Source organism: Odontomachus brunneus, unplaced genomic scaffold (assembly GCF_010583005.1).
Source record: "Odontomachus brunneus isolate Ranch 3 - 2012 unplaced genomic scaffold, Obru_v1 Obru_scaffold_074, whole genome shotgun sequence".
Classification (NCBI taxonomy): domain Eukaryota; kingdom Metazoa; phylum Arthropoda; class Insecta; order Hymenoptera; family Formicidae; genus Odontomachus; species Odontomachus brunneus.
Window position 1 is genome coordinate 1,331,634 of NW_022639524.1, and position 14,962 is coordinate 1,346,595.

The 14,962-nt window shown below is 35.6% G+C and overlaps 2 protein-coding genes across 6 annotated transcripts; one reads left to right on the top strand and one right to left on the bottom strand.

The window, feature by feature from the left end:
- Positions 1–124: 124 nt before the first annotated feature.
- Positions 125–14,637, bottom strand: LOC116847149 (dynein assembly factor with WDR repeat domains 1-like). Of its 2 annotated transcripts, XM_032821846.1 has the most exons (9): positions 14,552–14,637; positions 9,649–9,747; positions 8,277–8,349; positions 7,685–7,888; positions 6,465–6,587; positions 4,610–4,794; positions 3,899–4,028; positions 944–1,242; positions 125–862 (listed from the first exon to the last, which is right to left on the bottom strand). In XM_032821846.1, exons 2-9 carry the CDS (start codon positions 9,686–9,688, stop codon positions 666–668), a joined length of 1,251 nt encoding a protein of 416 aa, XP_032677737.1. In that variant the 5' UTR covers positions 9,689–9,747; positions 14,552–14,637; the 3' UTR covers positions 125–665. The 2 variants fall into 2 exon arrangements, with proteins under 2 accessions (XP_032677737.1, XP_032677738.1); XM_032821847.1 differs by lacking the exons at positions 9,649–9,747; positions 14,552–14,637 and having other exon boundaries at positions 8,174–8,315.
- Positions 8,235–12,655, top strand: LOC116847150 (nucleoside diphosphate kinase 7). 4 transcript variants are annotated; one of them, XM_032821851.1, is made up of 12 exons: positions 8,235–8,368; positions 9,610–9,711; positions 10,401–10,591; positions 10,706–10,842; positions 10,926–11,092; positions 11,170–11,328; positions 11,422–11,629; positions 11,713–11,833; positions 11,940–12,064; positions 12,153–12,266; positions 12,328–12,435; positions 12,527–12,655. In XM_032821851.1, the coding sequence occupies exons 4-12, from the start codon at positions 10,726–10,728 to the stop codon at positions 12,560–12,562; spliced, it is 1,155 nt and encodes a 384-aa protein (XP_032677742.1). In that variant the 5' UTR covers positions 8,235–8,368; positions 9,610–9,711; positions 10,401–10,591; positions 10,706–10,725; the 3' UTR covers positions 12,563–12,655. The 4 variants fall into 4 exon arrangements, with proteins under 4 accessions (XP_032677742.1, XP_032677743.1, XP_032677739.1 ...); XM_032821852.1 differs by having other exon boundaries at positions 10,401–10,451; XM_032821848.1 differs by lacking the exon at positions 10,401–10,591 and having other exon boundaries at positions 8,237–8,368.
- Positions 14,638–14,962: the final 325 nt, after the last annotated feature.

The following is a 14,962-nucleotide window of genomic DNA, read 5'->3' on the forward strand; positions in this document are numbered from 1 at the left end:
CACACACACACACACACACACACACACACACACACACACACACACACACACACACACACACACACACACACACACACACACACACACACACACACACACACACACACACACACACACACACACACACACACACACACACACACACACACACACACACACCGATTAAGTGTCACAAACAATTAATATTGAACGAGAGTATCCAGAGCAACGTTTGTCCGGTACGAGTAACGTTATCGATTTGTCAGAGTTCAAAGCGGAAATATATTCCGCTGTTTGCTGCATTTAATCGTTATCTACGTTGATAAGTATAAGCGGCGCTTGTATTAGCAATTTATTCTACTTAACAAATGTATTCGTAACTCGTCAATAGTTCGTGGTTTGAGTAACACTCGTAAATTAAACGTCCATCGTGCGGTAGACACGCGTTAACCTGTTTACAACATCTTCTCCGCCGTCATCAGTTCGAATTTTCACGCTCGAGTCGTTACCTGACATGAAACGCAAAAGCACTCGTCGTCACTAAATTTTGTTTGTCGAAGAACCGAAGTACACGTACTCATTTAGTACGTGTCTCCGCGAGGAGTTTAAAGAACGTAAAAATACATGACGTAAGCGACAAACAGGGCGACGAGCAAAAGCTAGGCGCACACCTGGAACCAATCCAGTCATCTCCAAATAGTACAGGTGTTATCTTTGCTGGCGGTGATTACGCTGTCGCCGGTGTACGAAAACGTGCAAGCGAATACGTCATCGGTATGGCCCTTCAGCTGTTGAAGGCAACTGCCGTCCTCCGTGGACCACAGTCTGGCCGTTCTATCCAAGGAGGCGGTCAGCAATTGATGTCCGTTCGGGCTGAAGCACACTGAAACGTACGATCGTCAGCAGGATTATCGTGCTGCATAGGTGCGCCGCGTCCAGAATTTTTCGCGAAGAAGATATTTGCCTTTTGACACTTCCTCCCGGTGGCCCTGCATCAGGGCCAGCTGTTGGAAGTTGCCACTTATGTCCCAGACACGCGCGGTGCTGTCGCTGCTGGCGGTCGCCAGCTTTCTGCCGTTGTTGTCGAAAGCGAGATCCAGAACTTCGTCGTCGTGTGCCAATAGAGTGGCCACGCAGGAGTTTGTCCTAGTGTCCCATACCTTCGCGCTCTTGTCCATCGAGGACGTCGCGATCAGCGAACAGTCGAAATTGTAAAGGCAGTTGGACAACTCCGCGCGATGGCCGACTAACGTGCTCGTGCGCCTGCAATTGTTAGTTAAGAATGCTGTATCGTACTCAATGGAATTTCATTGCGACACGAGCAACATTGTCGAATGGGTGACCGCATTTTTTCAACCTGGGGATCACAGAAGTGGACGAAGTGGGTAAGTCGGACATGTAAAGAAAGAAAAATGGGAAGGGGGCGTTTCGGAGTTAAACAATCGCTGAAATTGCAGAATACTTTGGGTTATTGCAAGTTAATCGGTGAAAGACATACTTTCCTAAAAAATCGAGACACGACGCACAGTGGGAACAAATAGAAATTTACTGTTCAGAAATCGCTAGAGACCACAATTTTATAGCAATCGGGATGATTTTTCTTTTTAATTAAACGTTAATTAATGTAGAAAAAACCGTCGAGCTTAATTTTTTTTAATTATTCTAAACGTTGCAATATTAATAAGAATTAAATTCATATTTAGCAACCTAAACCTAATATACTTTAGTGACACATTTCGTGCTACAAAAACATTTTTTTCATATCGGCTATGGGATTGACAAACAGTTGTTAATATCAAGATCTTAATACTGACTTTATATTTATATTGAACGACTTTATATATCCTATTGCAACATATACACTGTGTTAAAACATAATAATTTTGTTTATGTTGACGGGAGATTAGCAGTTGTCAACTGCCAAATTCTGATTTTTATATCAGATTCGTAATCAGCGATGCTGAAAACCTTAGTACTGTCCTTAGTACTGAAAAACATTGTACTGTGCAGCGAAAAGATGGAAAGTTTTCCAATTGGAGTGGCTCACAAAACTTGATAATTTTTGACAAATTCTTATTAATATTGTAACATTTAGAAGAATTTTTTTAAGAATCGGGCTCGACAGTTTTTTTCTACATTGATTAACATTTAATTTAAAAAAATTCATTCCGACTACTATAAATTGTGGTCTTTAGCAATTTTTGAACAGTAAATTTCTATTTGTCCCCACTGTGCGACGGATCGAGATGAGTAATGTTTTGTTAGTGTCGTGAAAATATGTAAGAGAACATGAATACAAATGTCCATTGCGATAGTTGATAACTTGTACTGAGACAAAAAGTTAATCTAACTAAAATTATAGTTATTTTTTGTACACCAAACCCCTCTCCATATTTTATGGCTGTTTAATACGAAAATAGTAATAATAACATGCACATAAAGGTTATTATCACTAATATTATAATAGAATTTAATGAACAAAAATTTCGTCATTGAATGAATCATTGAATAAATTTTTAGTCGGTTAGTTCACATATACGGCCATTTTACACAGAAAAAACATTCTTGTTTTGAAAAAATCTTTGTTTTACATATAAATCATAAAATCAGATTATATAACGTTAAATCAAAATATTTGCATCAATATATTTTATATGGTTCAAAAAGAAAAATATATTCTTGTTATTTAAAAATAATTTTTACGAATAAAAAACACATAATATTGAATTGAGAGTATAATTTTCCTGAATGACAGAAGACATTTATTATCATCAAAATAATCATATTGTACTTCTCATGAGACTATTATATTATTCAAATAAATAAACTTCTAACATTGTTGAAATTTAAAACTTGAAAATTCTTTTGACAAAATTACATATCGTCGCTTATACTATGAAACAATGAATGTTAATTTAGGCACATTAGTCTTAAGTAGATATTAATTTTTTCTATGTACTCGAAAGGTCAACCCGAGCTGAAATTTAAGTTCTACACCGCAGTAGGAGCTAAGATAGTAAAGTAGGTTTATTTCTAATAATATAATTTACTGCTACTTTAACTTTGATGATGTTTGAAATTCCTGCTTTCGCTTTCTTTAGCGTCAAAGTAAATTGTATAATACATTGTAGGATCTTAGGAAGCAAAGTAGGTTCAGTTGCGAATATGAAAGCTCTATTGAAGCTTTAGCTCCTACATAGAATATGTGTATTTTATAGAAATATTTAAAAATTTTAATAAATAACAAAACAGAAACGTCAAATAGCATACAAAATATACATTTTATTTATTGCATATATTTCAGACATCATCAGGGTTAAAGTAGTAGTAAATTATATTATTAGAAATAAACCTACTTTGCTATCTTAGCTCCTACTGCGGTGTAGAATTCAAATTTCAACATAGTGTCAAAATTTCGACTCGGAAATGAGTGTCAATATCGTCAAAATAGGTTGCACCTAGGTTGTAGATGATCTAAGTAGACTCAAACTATTTTTAAGAGCGTCAAAGTAACGTCAAAATTTTGACAAGGTAGAGTTAAAGGTTCAAAAGAGAAGTTAATGAGTATCAATATCGTCAAAGTAGGTTTCACCTAGGCTATAAACCGTCTAAGTAGGCGCAAACTATCCTTAAGAGCATCAAAGTAGCATTAAAATTTCGACTCGGACAAGACGCCGGGCAAGAATATTCATAAAGCTGCTCTTCGCTGACTAACCAACAAAAGATAAAATGCTAAGAGAAACAGGAAAAACGATAAAGTGTTGAATGATCGCGCCACTTTGAATCGGATAGACGATGATTTCGAGGCGGACACAATGGACTGAATCAAAAAGATTTACTTACGCGCGTAACGAATAAATTCGTATATTCGAGACTAAAATTTATTCGCAGTCAGTAAGCAAAAGGGAAAGAGACTCACGCGAAAATTCTTGTATCCCAGATGTTGACGGTCCCGTCGAAGGAACCTGATATGATCTGATTTCCATCGTCGTTGTAATGCAGGGCAATAACTTCCGCCGTGTGGCCTCTCAACGTACCCAACTCCTGACCTGTCGAATCCAAATCGTGTCTCTCTCGCATAAGAGCAGAGAATATGGCATGCCGTTAGCTTTATCCCGAATAACATTTCGGACGTGCCACCTTGCGCTTTATCATTCGAGCGATGAACGCAATTAAATGATGAAATCGTACGTATAGCCCGATCCGACTCGTCCGCTTTAAGAGGACGACTAAAGCGGAGCATTCGTCGCGCAGCGCGTATGAAAAAAAGCGTAGCCGTTTTCGGAGAAAATCGGTCGATTGTTAATATTTCATTCAATATTCCGAATTGGTTTCACGGACTCGCGCCACAGGGGGAGACAGAGGGCTTCGGAATTAGCGAATGGCGCGATCGTTCTACTCGAGAGTAGTAATTAAAATATCGAATCGTCGGCGCAATGACGTGTAAGCCACTGATAATTGAACACGGAATAGACGAAAGGGATAAACTGATGTGTGCGCTACACCGGCCGGGCGAGATCGAGAAGTTGATTTGACGTTCGCGGCTTATGCTCGAACGGTCGTAAGCCCGGTTGCGAATCGGTCGCGAGCGCGTCTATTATGTGAGATAACATCGCACTATTTTCAATACCGGTCTCCACGTGGAATATTTTCGACGTCGCGTCGATGGAGCCGGTCGCGAGCTTGCATCCCGTCGGTGAAAATGTCGCCACCACCACCTCCGCCTCATGGCCCCACATGGTTACGAGGCAGTGACCCGTCTGCGAGCACCAGACCTTCGCGGTTTTGTCGAAGGACGCGGTTACGATTTTGTCCCTGGAACACAGAAACACCGCTTCAACGATGGATAAGGCAGATGCATACGCGGTGTCGAAATAAAACTGTTCAAAACTTATAGAATAGTACTCATTGAACTTACAAGGAAACCCACACAAGTGTCCGCCTCAGATTTTCATGAACTTGTAATATATTGTACTTTAAATCAAAATAATAGATATGTTTTTTATTATATGTGCCTTCTTTCGCAAGTTTAGGGGGTGAAATATCTCTTTGGAGAAAATCGGTTTTTTTCATTCGAAGGGAATATAATGAAAACTATAAGAAATAGAAAAAAATATTTTGAATAAAAATTGAATGGTTTAAAGAGTACTTTATAGAAATTATTTTAATAATTATAATAAGAAGTGGTGGGGGAAATATTACAACAAAATTTTGTGTAAATAATTTCTGTACTCTTCAAATCATTCAACTTTTATTAAAAATATTTTTTTCTATCTCTTATAGTTTTCATTATATTACCTTCGAATGAAAAAAACCGATTTTCTTCAAAGGGGTATTTCACCCTCTAAACTTGCGAAAGGACACACATAATAAAAAATAATATAATTATCTGTTATTTCGATCTATGGAATCTTTGAAAGTACAACAATCTTTGAAAGTACAACATATTATAAGTTTATAAAAATTGGAGGCGGACACTTGTGTGAGTTTCCTTGTTAGTAAACAATACTTAGAGAATATGAGTTGGAAAGTCCTTTTCAAAGATTACCTTTAGAAAATTTTTAATTTTTGAATTTTGGTGAGCCTCCACCTCTCTTCATTGAATCTAAATCGTTTTGCAAACTGCTGTACATCATCAAAAAACCGAAAATCGTTCCTAATTCTAAAAGAGTGATTCTTTGATCAAGTATTTTTTACTCACAAGGAATACTAGGCAACTCAAAAATTCAAAAAATTTTGAAACTTTGTGTGCAAGTAGAGTAGTTCATCCGTAACACAAAACTATTTTTTGTTTGTGCAGAATTACAGTTTTAGGGAGTGAAACACCTCTTTGAAAAAATAGGTTTTTTTTTTTGAAGCAAATATCGTTGAAACTATGAGAGATAGAAAAAATTTTCCAAAGTGAAAATTGAATGATTTCAAGAGTACTTTAGAACTATAATAAAAAAATGTTTTAAAATAGGGGTGGGATTAGAGTTATACAATAAATAAACAATTAAAAAAATTTTTTTTATTATAGTTTTAAAGTACTCTTAAAATTATTCAATTTTTACTTTGGAAAATTTTTTCTATCTCTTATAGTCTCAACGATATTCGCTTCAAAACAAAAAAACCAATTTTTTTCAAAGGGGTATTTCACCTCCTGAAACTGTAATTCCGCACGAACAAAAAATAGTTTTGTGTTACGGATAAACTACTCTACTTGCACACAAAGTTTCAAAATTTTTGAGTTGCCTAGTGTTCCTTGTCAGTTCAGCGAATGCTATCTATTTTTCCTATAGGCCTTGAACTTTGTTCTTATAACACCCTGTATACATAGTTATTATTCTTCTTTCTATCATCATGTTATTCTCCCCGTTGTCTGCGATCAGGCTTGTCGTAAACCTCGCGCGAGCCTAAGTATGCCGCAAGCTAGTGCGTCTTTTATTCACCAGCAGATCGATATTGTCACGACTAAGTTTGATTATCGTACGAATCCTACTCACGAAGTCGGATTGTTGAAGGAGACGGCGTAGACCACGTTTTTATGGCCTTCGAGAGTAAGAAGCTCCGTTCCACTGTCAATGTCCCAAACTTTACAAGTTCGGTCATAGCTGCCCGTCAAGCATCTGCCGAGCAAACGATTGAATCACCGATTACACTCCTCGAATGATGATCTAACGCGCACAAAATATCCGACATTAATTTAAGGAGATCACTCGAGAACCTACATACATACATTGTAGTCTAATAAATCAAGCGATACGAGATTATAACGTAATCTCTAGATCATCTAGAAAAATAGTTTATTATTAATATTAGAGTTTCTCAAGTAAGTGACTTCTCACCTCTGACTTTTTATCTCTGACTTCTTACTGATTGCTCTAGTTTTTTATTTGATAAAAAAATGGTGAATCTGAGGATTATTGTATAAAAGACTCTACAAAACTCTAGAGACTTTTCTGTAGAATAAATCATTATTTTATGATGGGAAATAAATATGGAAAAAATTTCATAGAAATTGAAAGATCCATTTTTATCATTAGTGTTACAAATATATATGTAGGGAAGTTTTCTTTTAAGATCAATTTGAGTCAAGCCTTGTGTGAAATAGACACTCTTGATAAGTAAAACAAACGCGGATACTACTTTCAATAAAAAATCAAAGTTCTCCAGACTCTTATTTGAGAATACTCTAATTAATCATCTAAAAGTTTCGATTCTACTTCGAGTCCTCTTCAGTGGTAAACATACTCGATATACTAGTATTCGCAAACGTTATTATATTGCAGAGGTCAAAACTTGAAGGAAAGTCAAGTCCGACATAGAATCGAAACGTTTGGATAGTGCTAATAATAAATTCTATTTTTTACCAATCTAGAAATTGTTATAATCTTTGTATTACTTGATTGGATTCATTATACTACAATATCTATGTATAAGCTCTCAAAGATCTTTGAATGATTTTATTTGCTCGGACCCCAAAGAGCCTTACAAAGTTTATTTATTTGACATTAACTTGTTTCGAATGTCGTATGAAGATATTCGGCGCGTTAAATTAATTGTTCACATTGCATGCGCAGGATTATCCTTACGTGCTCTTCTTTAAACAATTTGTCAAGCATCAAACTGTTGTGTGATGTAATATGAAACATCGTTCACTTGGGAGTTTCATGAATCTTGTCAATTTTATAAAATATTGATCGACGATATTAACGCGGAGTACCTTTTACCTAGTTTATCGAGCGCCACGTTAGTGACCGGCAAAAGATGGGTCTGCAAGGTTTTGTATTTATAGTAGCGCTTGGCGTTTGTGTCGCAAACTTTAGCTTGCAGCTTCTGCAGAGTCTCGACTAACTGGTCCATTACACTTTCGGTTATTACAGGTTCGGCTGCTTTTATGCTCTCCGCTAATGCTCTTATGTCCGTTCTGCAAAGTAAGTCATGTAATTTCTCGCTTTACTTCGCGTGCATGCGTCAGATACATATACATACATACATATATATATATATATATATATATATATATATATATATATATATACATATATATATATTTATATATAAATATAGAGAGAAGGAAAGCCATTTAAGGCAAAGCAAAAGTGAAAAAATATAAGATAACGATATTAAATGAAATTTTTAGAGAAACAGAAATGCAAATATAGCAATGGAAAGCGGATGCGAGAAATAAAACAAACATAAATTGCGTTACATCCATGAATGCGACCAGCATAACACGTAATCAATGGTTAATTTTAGTTATCGTTTATTTCAGAGCAAGAAAAAGTAATCGTAAAAGATAAATGCACGATTACTCGGCAGTCAAGTCCAGTAGATCGATCATTTTCGTCTTGATGTCACCGCCTTGCGTGTATTCCAGTGCAAGACCTAGAAAAATTTGAAACAGGTATTTTACATACAATTTGAATTGTGATATTTCTATTTAAGATGAAGCTATCGCGTGTATCTGCGATTTGTTTTGAATTCTATCGACTTCATTGATTTTTCCCTTTACCTTCGCACGGAAATTTTAATAAAACGCTAAAAGACCAAAATTGTACTCTCTCAAGGTAAATCAATGAAAATGTTTTTAATTAAATTAATAAGAGGAGTATTTCACCGATAATCAATAAATATTCATCTTACTACTCCGTCTTATATATCAACCTTTTCAGGACGGGGTTGCTCGGGAAGATAATTATAGGAAAATACGTATTCTATGGGTTTTTGGGATCGTTGAATCCGAATCTGAACTTACATTTTTTAAATTCTGTGATCCAAGATGGCGGACCCAATAACGCAGAAAAAATGATAAATAATATAAATATCACTCAATTTCCATGAAATTTGAACTATAAAACTTTTTAAAGATTTTTTAAGACTTTTTAAAGACTTTTTTGAGAACTAAAATCGAATATTTGAAATTCAAAACGTTGACCAAGGAAAACAATTTTTAAATCTGACCCGACCTGATCACATCTGCAAAAATTAAAAAATTTTTTTAAATCAAAATTTCTACTAATTCAAATTTAGAATATGAAGTTCCACGGAAATTGAATCATATTTTCATAATTTAGCATGAAAATCGCCATATTTGATCCGCCATTTTAAATTTTATATTTTTTACTTCAAATTTGGAAAGTGCATCCTAAAAAATCCCTACATACCAATTTTTATGAATATCGGATCGATAGCTTCTGAAATACATGCATGAAGACCGTAAAACATAAAAAGGTGTCTCCTGTCCTGAAAGGATTAATTTTGACCAGTGGAAGTAAGATTTCATTGCAAAACAGCGGTATACCAATTTATTATTGTGTGTATCTGTAATACACAAAACTACATTGCGCCAAAACCAGCTTTTTGCTTTTTTGTGGCGATGGAATTAACGGCTATCATGCAATTTTTTATGTGCAACGACAATATCTATGTTTACAAGCCATATCAATAATAAGAACAAACGATTAACTATCTTTCTCCGCGAGATTTTATTGATTGCAGTGCTATACTTGTGACTGAAGCATAAATACAGCACACATACACATTTCAGTAAAGAATACACTGATTGTATCTTAGAGAGTAGAATTGATTTCACGCGTAAGCTACATAATTTTCCTCCTGCTGAAACGTTTTTCATTTGAATTACAGATTCTTTTTGTGCACCATCGCGAACGTGCTGATGCTTACCTGGTGGGAAATAACGAAGCAGAAATTTCAGCAGCCTCATGTGGACATTCCAATTACAGCAAGGTGAGTGTTTTGGACAGGGCCGCGCGTCGTTACTATCTGACGGAGGAGAGAGGCACGGATTTAATTATAAAATGTGATCGCACATCACACGGGGAGATTATGACGTATCACGCAGATGCGTTTTCTCCTCGCCAGCCGGCCAGAGCTGTCAAAATCGCGTTTCGTATGCTTACTCGTATGTACGAGCGCGTGTCCGCGTGCGTGCGTGCGTGCTTGCGTGCCAGTCAAACGCGCCGTCTTGCAGGAATGATTGTGTGCCGTGTTGCCGTGCTGCCTTAAATTGGTTACTAAGGCTTGCTTGATCAATTTCAAATACAAGTCACGTTTATACTAAAATATACAAATTCAATGAAATGAATAAAAAAAGGAAATTTGCACGCTTCAATGTTTTAGAAAATAATTTGACATAAAGAATATATGTTGCTGCTAGATAATTTAATTAAGATATTTTTTTCGTTTGCCTACGTGTATTGAATGAAAGAATCCGTACACACACGCTTATTATATAATATAGTTAGAAAAGAGATTCAGTATGCAAACTGTTTTGCCATCTGTTCCTATAAATCACGAGTTATCATAAGAGCAAGACACTTGTCGTCTCTCACTGCTTTAGCGATGATAAATACTGACGTAGTTCTTAATGTTCCCGCGGACAGCGTTCGTTTACAAGCTCCGTTTATTATTTGCAGTTCGCACCGGCCTCTTCGAATTGTTAACATATCCTTTATTTGAGTGATTTTGTGGGTATCTTTATTATTGTTATCTATATCAGCTGCTGTTTTTTGTTGTAAATCTATCTTTGAAATTGTTTGTTCTTTTCACTGTGACAACATAATATTGCGTAAAAGATATTGATATTTTGTTTAATCTCTTGCATTGTGTAAGTACTAATTTATAATCTTTCTAATTTTCATAAAATTATTGGCATTTCTAATATCTTCAATAATATATTATTAAAAAATATTGACTAAATCACATATCAATTATACATTAGCAAACATAGGTTGTTTCACAATGTCCACGGACTACAACGACAGATATGTATTTGAAGCTGAGTGGTATGACAAAGTTGCCAGTCTATTGAAGAAATTTTATTTGTACTATTTTCCATCAGACAATACTATTGAATTGGTATGTATACAAATTAGTACAAAAGTCATGTTAGTAATATTATAACCAATATGATATGACCACATATAATTTTTATGTTTCAGTTTGACTTAAGAACACGGAAAACTTTCCTAAAGAGAACAAGGTGTGAAGGCATCAAGGCTGATGATATTCATGTGGACGCTATAGTAACAATATTTTCAAGAAATATGAAAATTACAAACTATGCAAATGCTTATACCAAGAACAAATTACAAACATATATGGAAAAGTAATATATACGCATGAATTATTAAAAGAAATTCACATATAAAACTTTCTGTTGAAATAACAGTTCTATTTCTTTAGAGTTTTTGCACTTGTAAAGCCAGATGTTATTGATAAAATGGGTGAAATATTAAAGATGATTATAGACTATGATTTTCAAATTACAAATATGAAAATGATCAAATTAACTGCAAATGAAGTTACAGAACATTATCCTATAAAAGACACAATTGACAAAACGTAAGTTGAGATAATATAATAAAAGTAACTTGTTTTAATGACTATATAATTTTCTAGCGGTTAATCTAAGATATCATATATTCCTTTCTTTAGATGTATTATAAATTATCTTACCTCTGGTCCTGTTATTGCTTTGGAACTATCAGGAAAACATGGTATAGCAAAATGGAAAGAATTGGCAGGTGTAAATGATAGTAAGCAAGCTTGTACAACCACAAAGTCTTCACTAAAAGTTTGTTATGGGAAGGATGAGATACATGATGCTGTGTATGGATCTGAGAATGTCGAGAGAGCAGCACGAGTGAGTTCTTTTTTTATTTTAATACATACAGTTGTTAATTTAAAAGTACCTATTTCAGTCTTGGGTATGCTTTATATTTATAGGAGCTGCAATATTTCTTTCCCGACTCAAAAAGTAAGACTAAAGGACCAAAAAACACTGCAACTCTACAAGGTTGTACATGTTGTATCATTAAGCCACATGCTATACAAGCAAAGCTTGCTGGTAAGTTGAATTTGTTTTGTATAATGTATAAATATAGTAATATAAAATCCGTACTTTATTACTTTATTATTTTCTAAATTTATAATATATATAAATATATTTTCAGGTGCTATTATCGATGACATTCAAAAAGCTGGCTTTACAATTACCGCAATGCAACAGTTTTACGTCAATCACGTTAATGCTGAGGAATTCTTAGAGATTTATAAAGGTGTTCTTCCCGAATACAATGTACGTCTTTGTTTACTTTGCGATTTTTCTACAGACACATAATCGTTCCGTTCGAAGGAGGAAGTACTTTCATAAACATCTGCTACAGGCAATGGTAACTGAATTACATTCTGGTCCATGTATCGCCATGGAAGTGAGTCGTAAAGACGAAGGTCAGAACGTAATTGCCGATTTCAGGAATTTATGCGGTCCAAGGGATCCAGTAAGTATCTCTTTAATTTCTTCGCTCACAGCGTTATTGACACACTTGTTTGACGTTGCAGGATATTGCGCGACAAATCAGACCGGGCACACTTAGAGCAAAGTACGGAAAAACGAAGGCACAAAACGCTGTGCATTGTTCCGACTTGCCAGAGGACGGCGTATTGGAGGTAATTAAAGTTCCAATCATATAACTCCGGCAAACCTGTAGACTTAAATTTATCATGTACGGATAGTGTATACGTGAATTGGATTTTTTAGGTGGAATATTTCTTCAAAATACTCGATGGACTGTGAGTGCACAACGTGCATGGTGTATATTGCGCTGTTGCATTCGAAATATTTTTACACTTTTGTACGACCAAATAAAACAATCTTCAACAAGCAAAATTCTCGAAGCTACAGTGATCTTTGGATAAAAAAAGTACTAATATTTTCAATATTTATTTTGTAGCTTTAATTTTTCACGTGATTTCAGCGACTGACAAGCGAATTTTTACGGATAAAACATTTGTGCGAATCTTATTTTAATCGGTCAGACGCATATTAATATAGCGCTTATTTAGAGCTGTGCGTTTGGCTTATACGAGTACTTTCTATCACTCGATATATACGGCGCGTTTCTTTTGCACGATGCGTCGCCTCGTCAGCAAGATCGACTGGCGGACACTTTCATTCCTGCCGTTATTTGGACGAGTCACGCGTGTTTTCCTTCCCTGTTTAATCATTATCCTTCCTAATATGTCGGCATCAGAACATTTTAATAACAGGTAATCCGATACGTTGTCTCACTTAAGCGAATTATTACATCCTTTTTTTATTAGAAAAAATAAAAATATCACCAAATTCTTTCAAATTAGCATCATCTAAAAGACTTTTGTACTTTTTTCGACAGAGCATCGACATCTATCGCATTTGCAGCAATGTAAATTACCACAACGAGTCACATTTTCAGGTGAAAGGATAGAAGTTAACAATGTTTCGCATATTATAGTTCCGTTGAGGTGAGCCTGGCATACGTACATGCCGCGCAGGTGTAATCGAAAGTGGACAGCGATTGTCTACAGTTGAGTATTCTTATATTTCACTCTTATAATATACGATTACACGTAGGTTCTCGTGTATTCGTGTCTCCGTTTGCTCAGCTGGAGTTTGCATTTCGCTCGGATATATTTCCAGCGGGCAAGGGTTTCCGGAGAAAGGGGGACTCCTGAAGTAGCTCGAAGCTAGTTTCGCAATGTTCTACTTCGGCACGCGGTTATTCCGACACTGATACTCTCGCACGCGCGGCGATTAGTGTTCCTTGATCTTTTCGATGCTTGATAGAATCGCGGATAAACGAAAAAGAGTTTTTGCGTTCGTTCAGCTTTCAAAAATTACATAAAACTGTTAATAAAGTTACATAATCGACGATACCTGGATAGACAGAGATACTAAACATAGCACGCAATATACTTAATGTATACTTTGCGATGCTATTATAACGGCACAATATGTTTGTAATATACTTGTTTTAAGAAATATCCATTTCTTTTTTCAATTTCTTACACCTAATTTATTTTATTTCTTATATTATAATTTCAATCACAATATTCATTTAGTATTGCTGTAATCGTTTTGAATTCATTGCGTCCCCTTCCCGGCAAAATAAGCAGTTATCTCATTGAAATATCACTGCGATGTTGCCGCAATTTTTATGATAAGATAATTTTTTTTATATAGGTTGTCCGATAATTTGCTATGGAGTCTTGGTTTACATGTAAATTAGGTCAAACTGAACATATAAAAGACCTATTGTTTTACAAATAACACGTAGATTTTTTTAGTTATTGATTAAAGAAGATTGGTCAAAGGTTATGCCCGCGATCGTTCAGCAATTTTTTTCAATCGTTATCTAAAAAATCTACGTTCTTTGCAAAATGATAGAGGACTTTTCTCTTTTTAGTTTAGACCAAATCTACAAGCGCTTAACGGCAAGTTGCCATTAGAATGCCATTACTCGTGCGCCGCATAACGCGCGATCATTTGTCAGTCTTTTTTAATTAATAATTCAAAATTTTACATGTTTGTTCGAAAAATGGTAGAAGAATCTTTTATTTGACCTGTTCTATCTGTACATTCCGTGGCTCCGTAGTGAATGTCGAACACTCTGTATATTAAACAAATTTTTATTGTACGAAGACGCGTCTTTACGTCTTACTTATGTTAGTCACCGAGTAGATAATATGTCGAAATATGTCTATCTGGGATGTCACAATACTTATTAGCGCGTTCTTACAGACTTACAAAATCCGATGCGTCCACACCGTGATGTCGTACGACGCGCACAGTCGTGCAGTCAATTATCCAAATTCTTTTTTGCAGCGTTGTAAATTGTTTAGCAATTGGTCGGTTGGTTGTTCTGCCGGAGCGTTAAATTCTCCACGATAATTCCATGCCGACAAGCACCGTCGCGCACACGCGGCGATCATCTACCTCCAAGAGCTACAGGATCTACCGCGGCTTAATAACGGCACAATGATGCGTGTCAAGGATTTAGTCTGCAGCACGATTATAATACATCGTTGACTATGTATTATAAAGTCCCGAGGACGAGTCCATTCTCTCCGAAAGGCATCCGGAGTTTCCCGCGTATTGTTTGGATCGACTTGTGCGTGAGGAATTGCGTAAAAACGTGAGTTCCTATTTACATTTCGC

What these genes read in the sequence shown, in the direction of transcription:
- LOC116847150 (XM_032821848.1), top strand. Translation starts at nt 9,687, where the DNA reads ATGTGGACATTCCAATTACAGCAAG. An exon ending in TTACAAACATATATGGAAAA is followed by an intron (nt 11,093 to 11,169) that starts GTAATATATACG and finishes CTATTTCTTTAG; the next exon opens with AGTTTTTGCACTTGTAAAGC. An exon ending in TATACAAGCAAAGCTTGCTG is followed by an intron (nt 11,834 to 11,939) that starts GTAAGTTGAATT and finishes ATATATTTTCAG; the next exon opens with GTGCTATTATCGATGACATT.
- LOC116847149 (XM_032821846.1), bottom strand. Translation starts at nt 9,688, where the DNA reads ATGAGGCTGCTGAAATTTCTGCTTCGTTATTTCCCACCAG. An exon ending in CTACTGGACTTGACTGCCGA is followed by an intron (nt 7,889 to 8,276) that starts GTAATCGTGCAT and finishes CTTACTTTGCAG; the next exon opens with AACGGACATAAGAGCATTAG. An exon ending in TCCTTCAACAATCCGACTTC is followed by an intron (nt 4,795 to 6,464) that starts GTGAGTAGGATT and finishes TCTGTGTTCCAG; the next exon opens with GGACAAAATCGTAACCGCGT.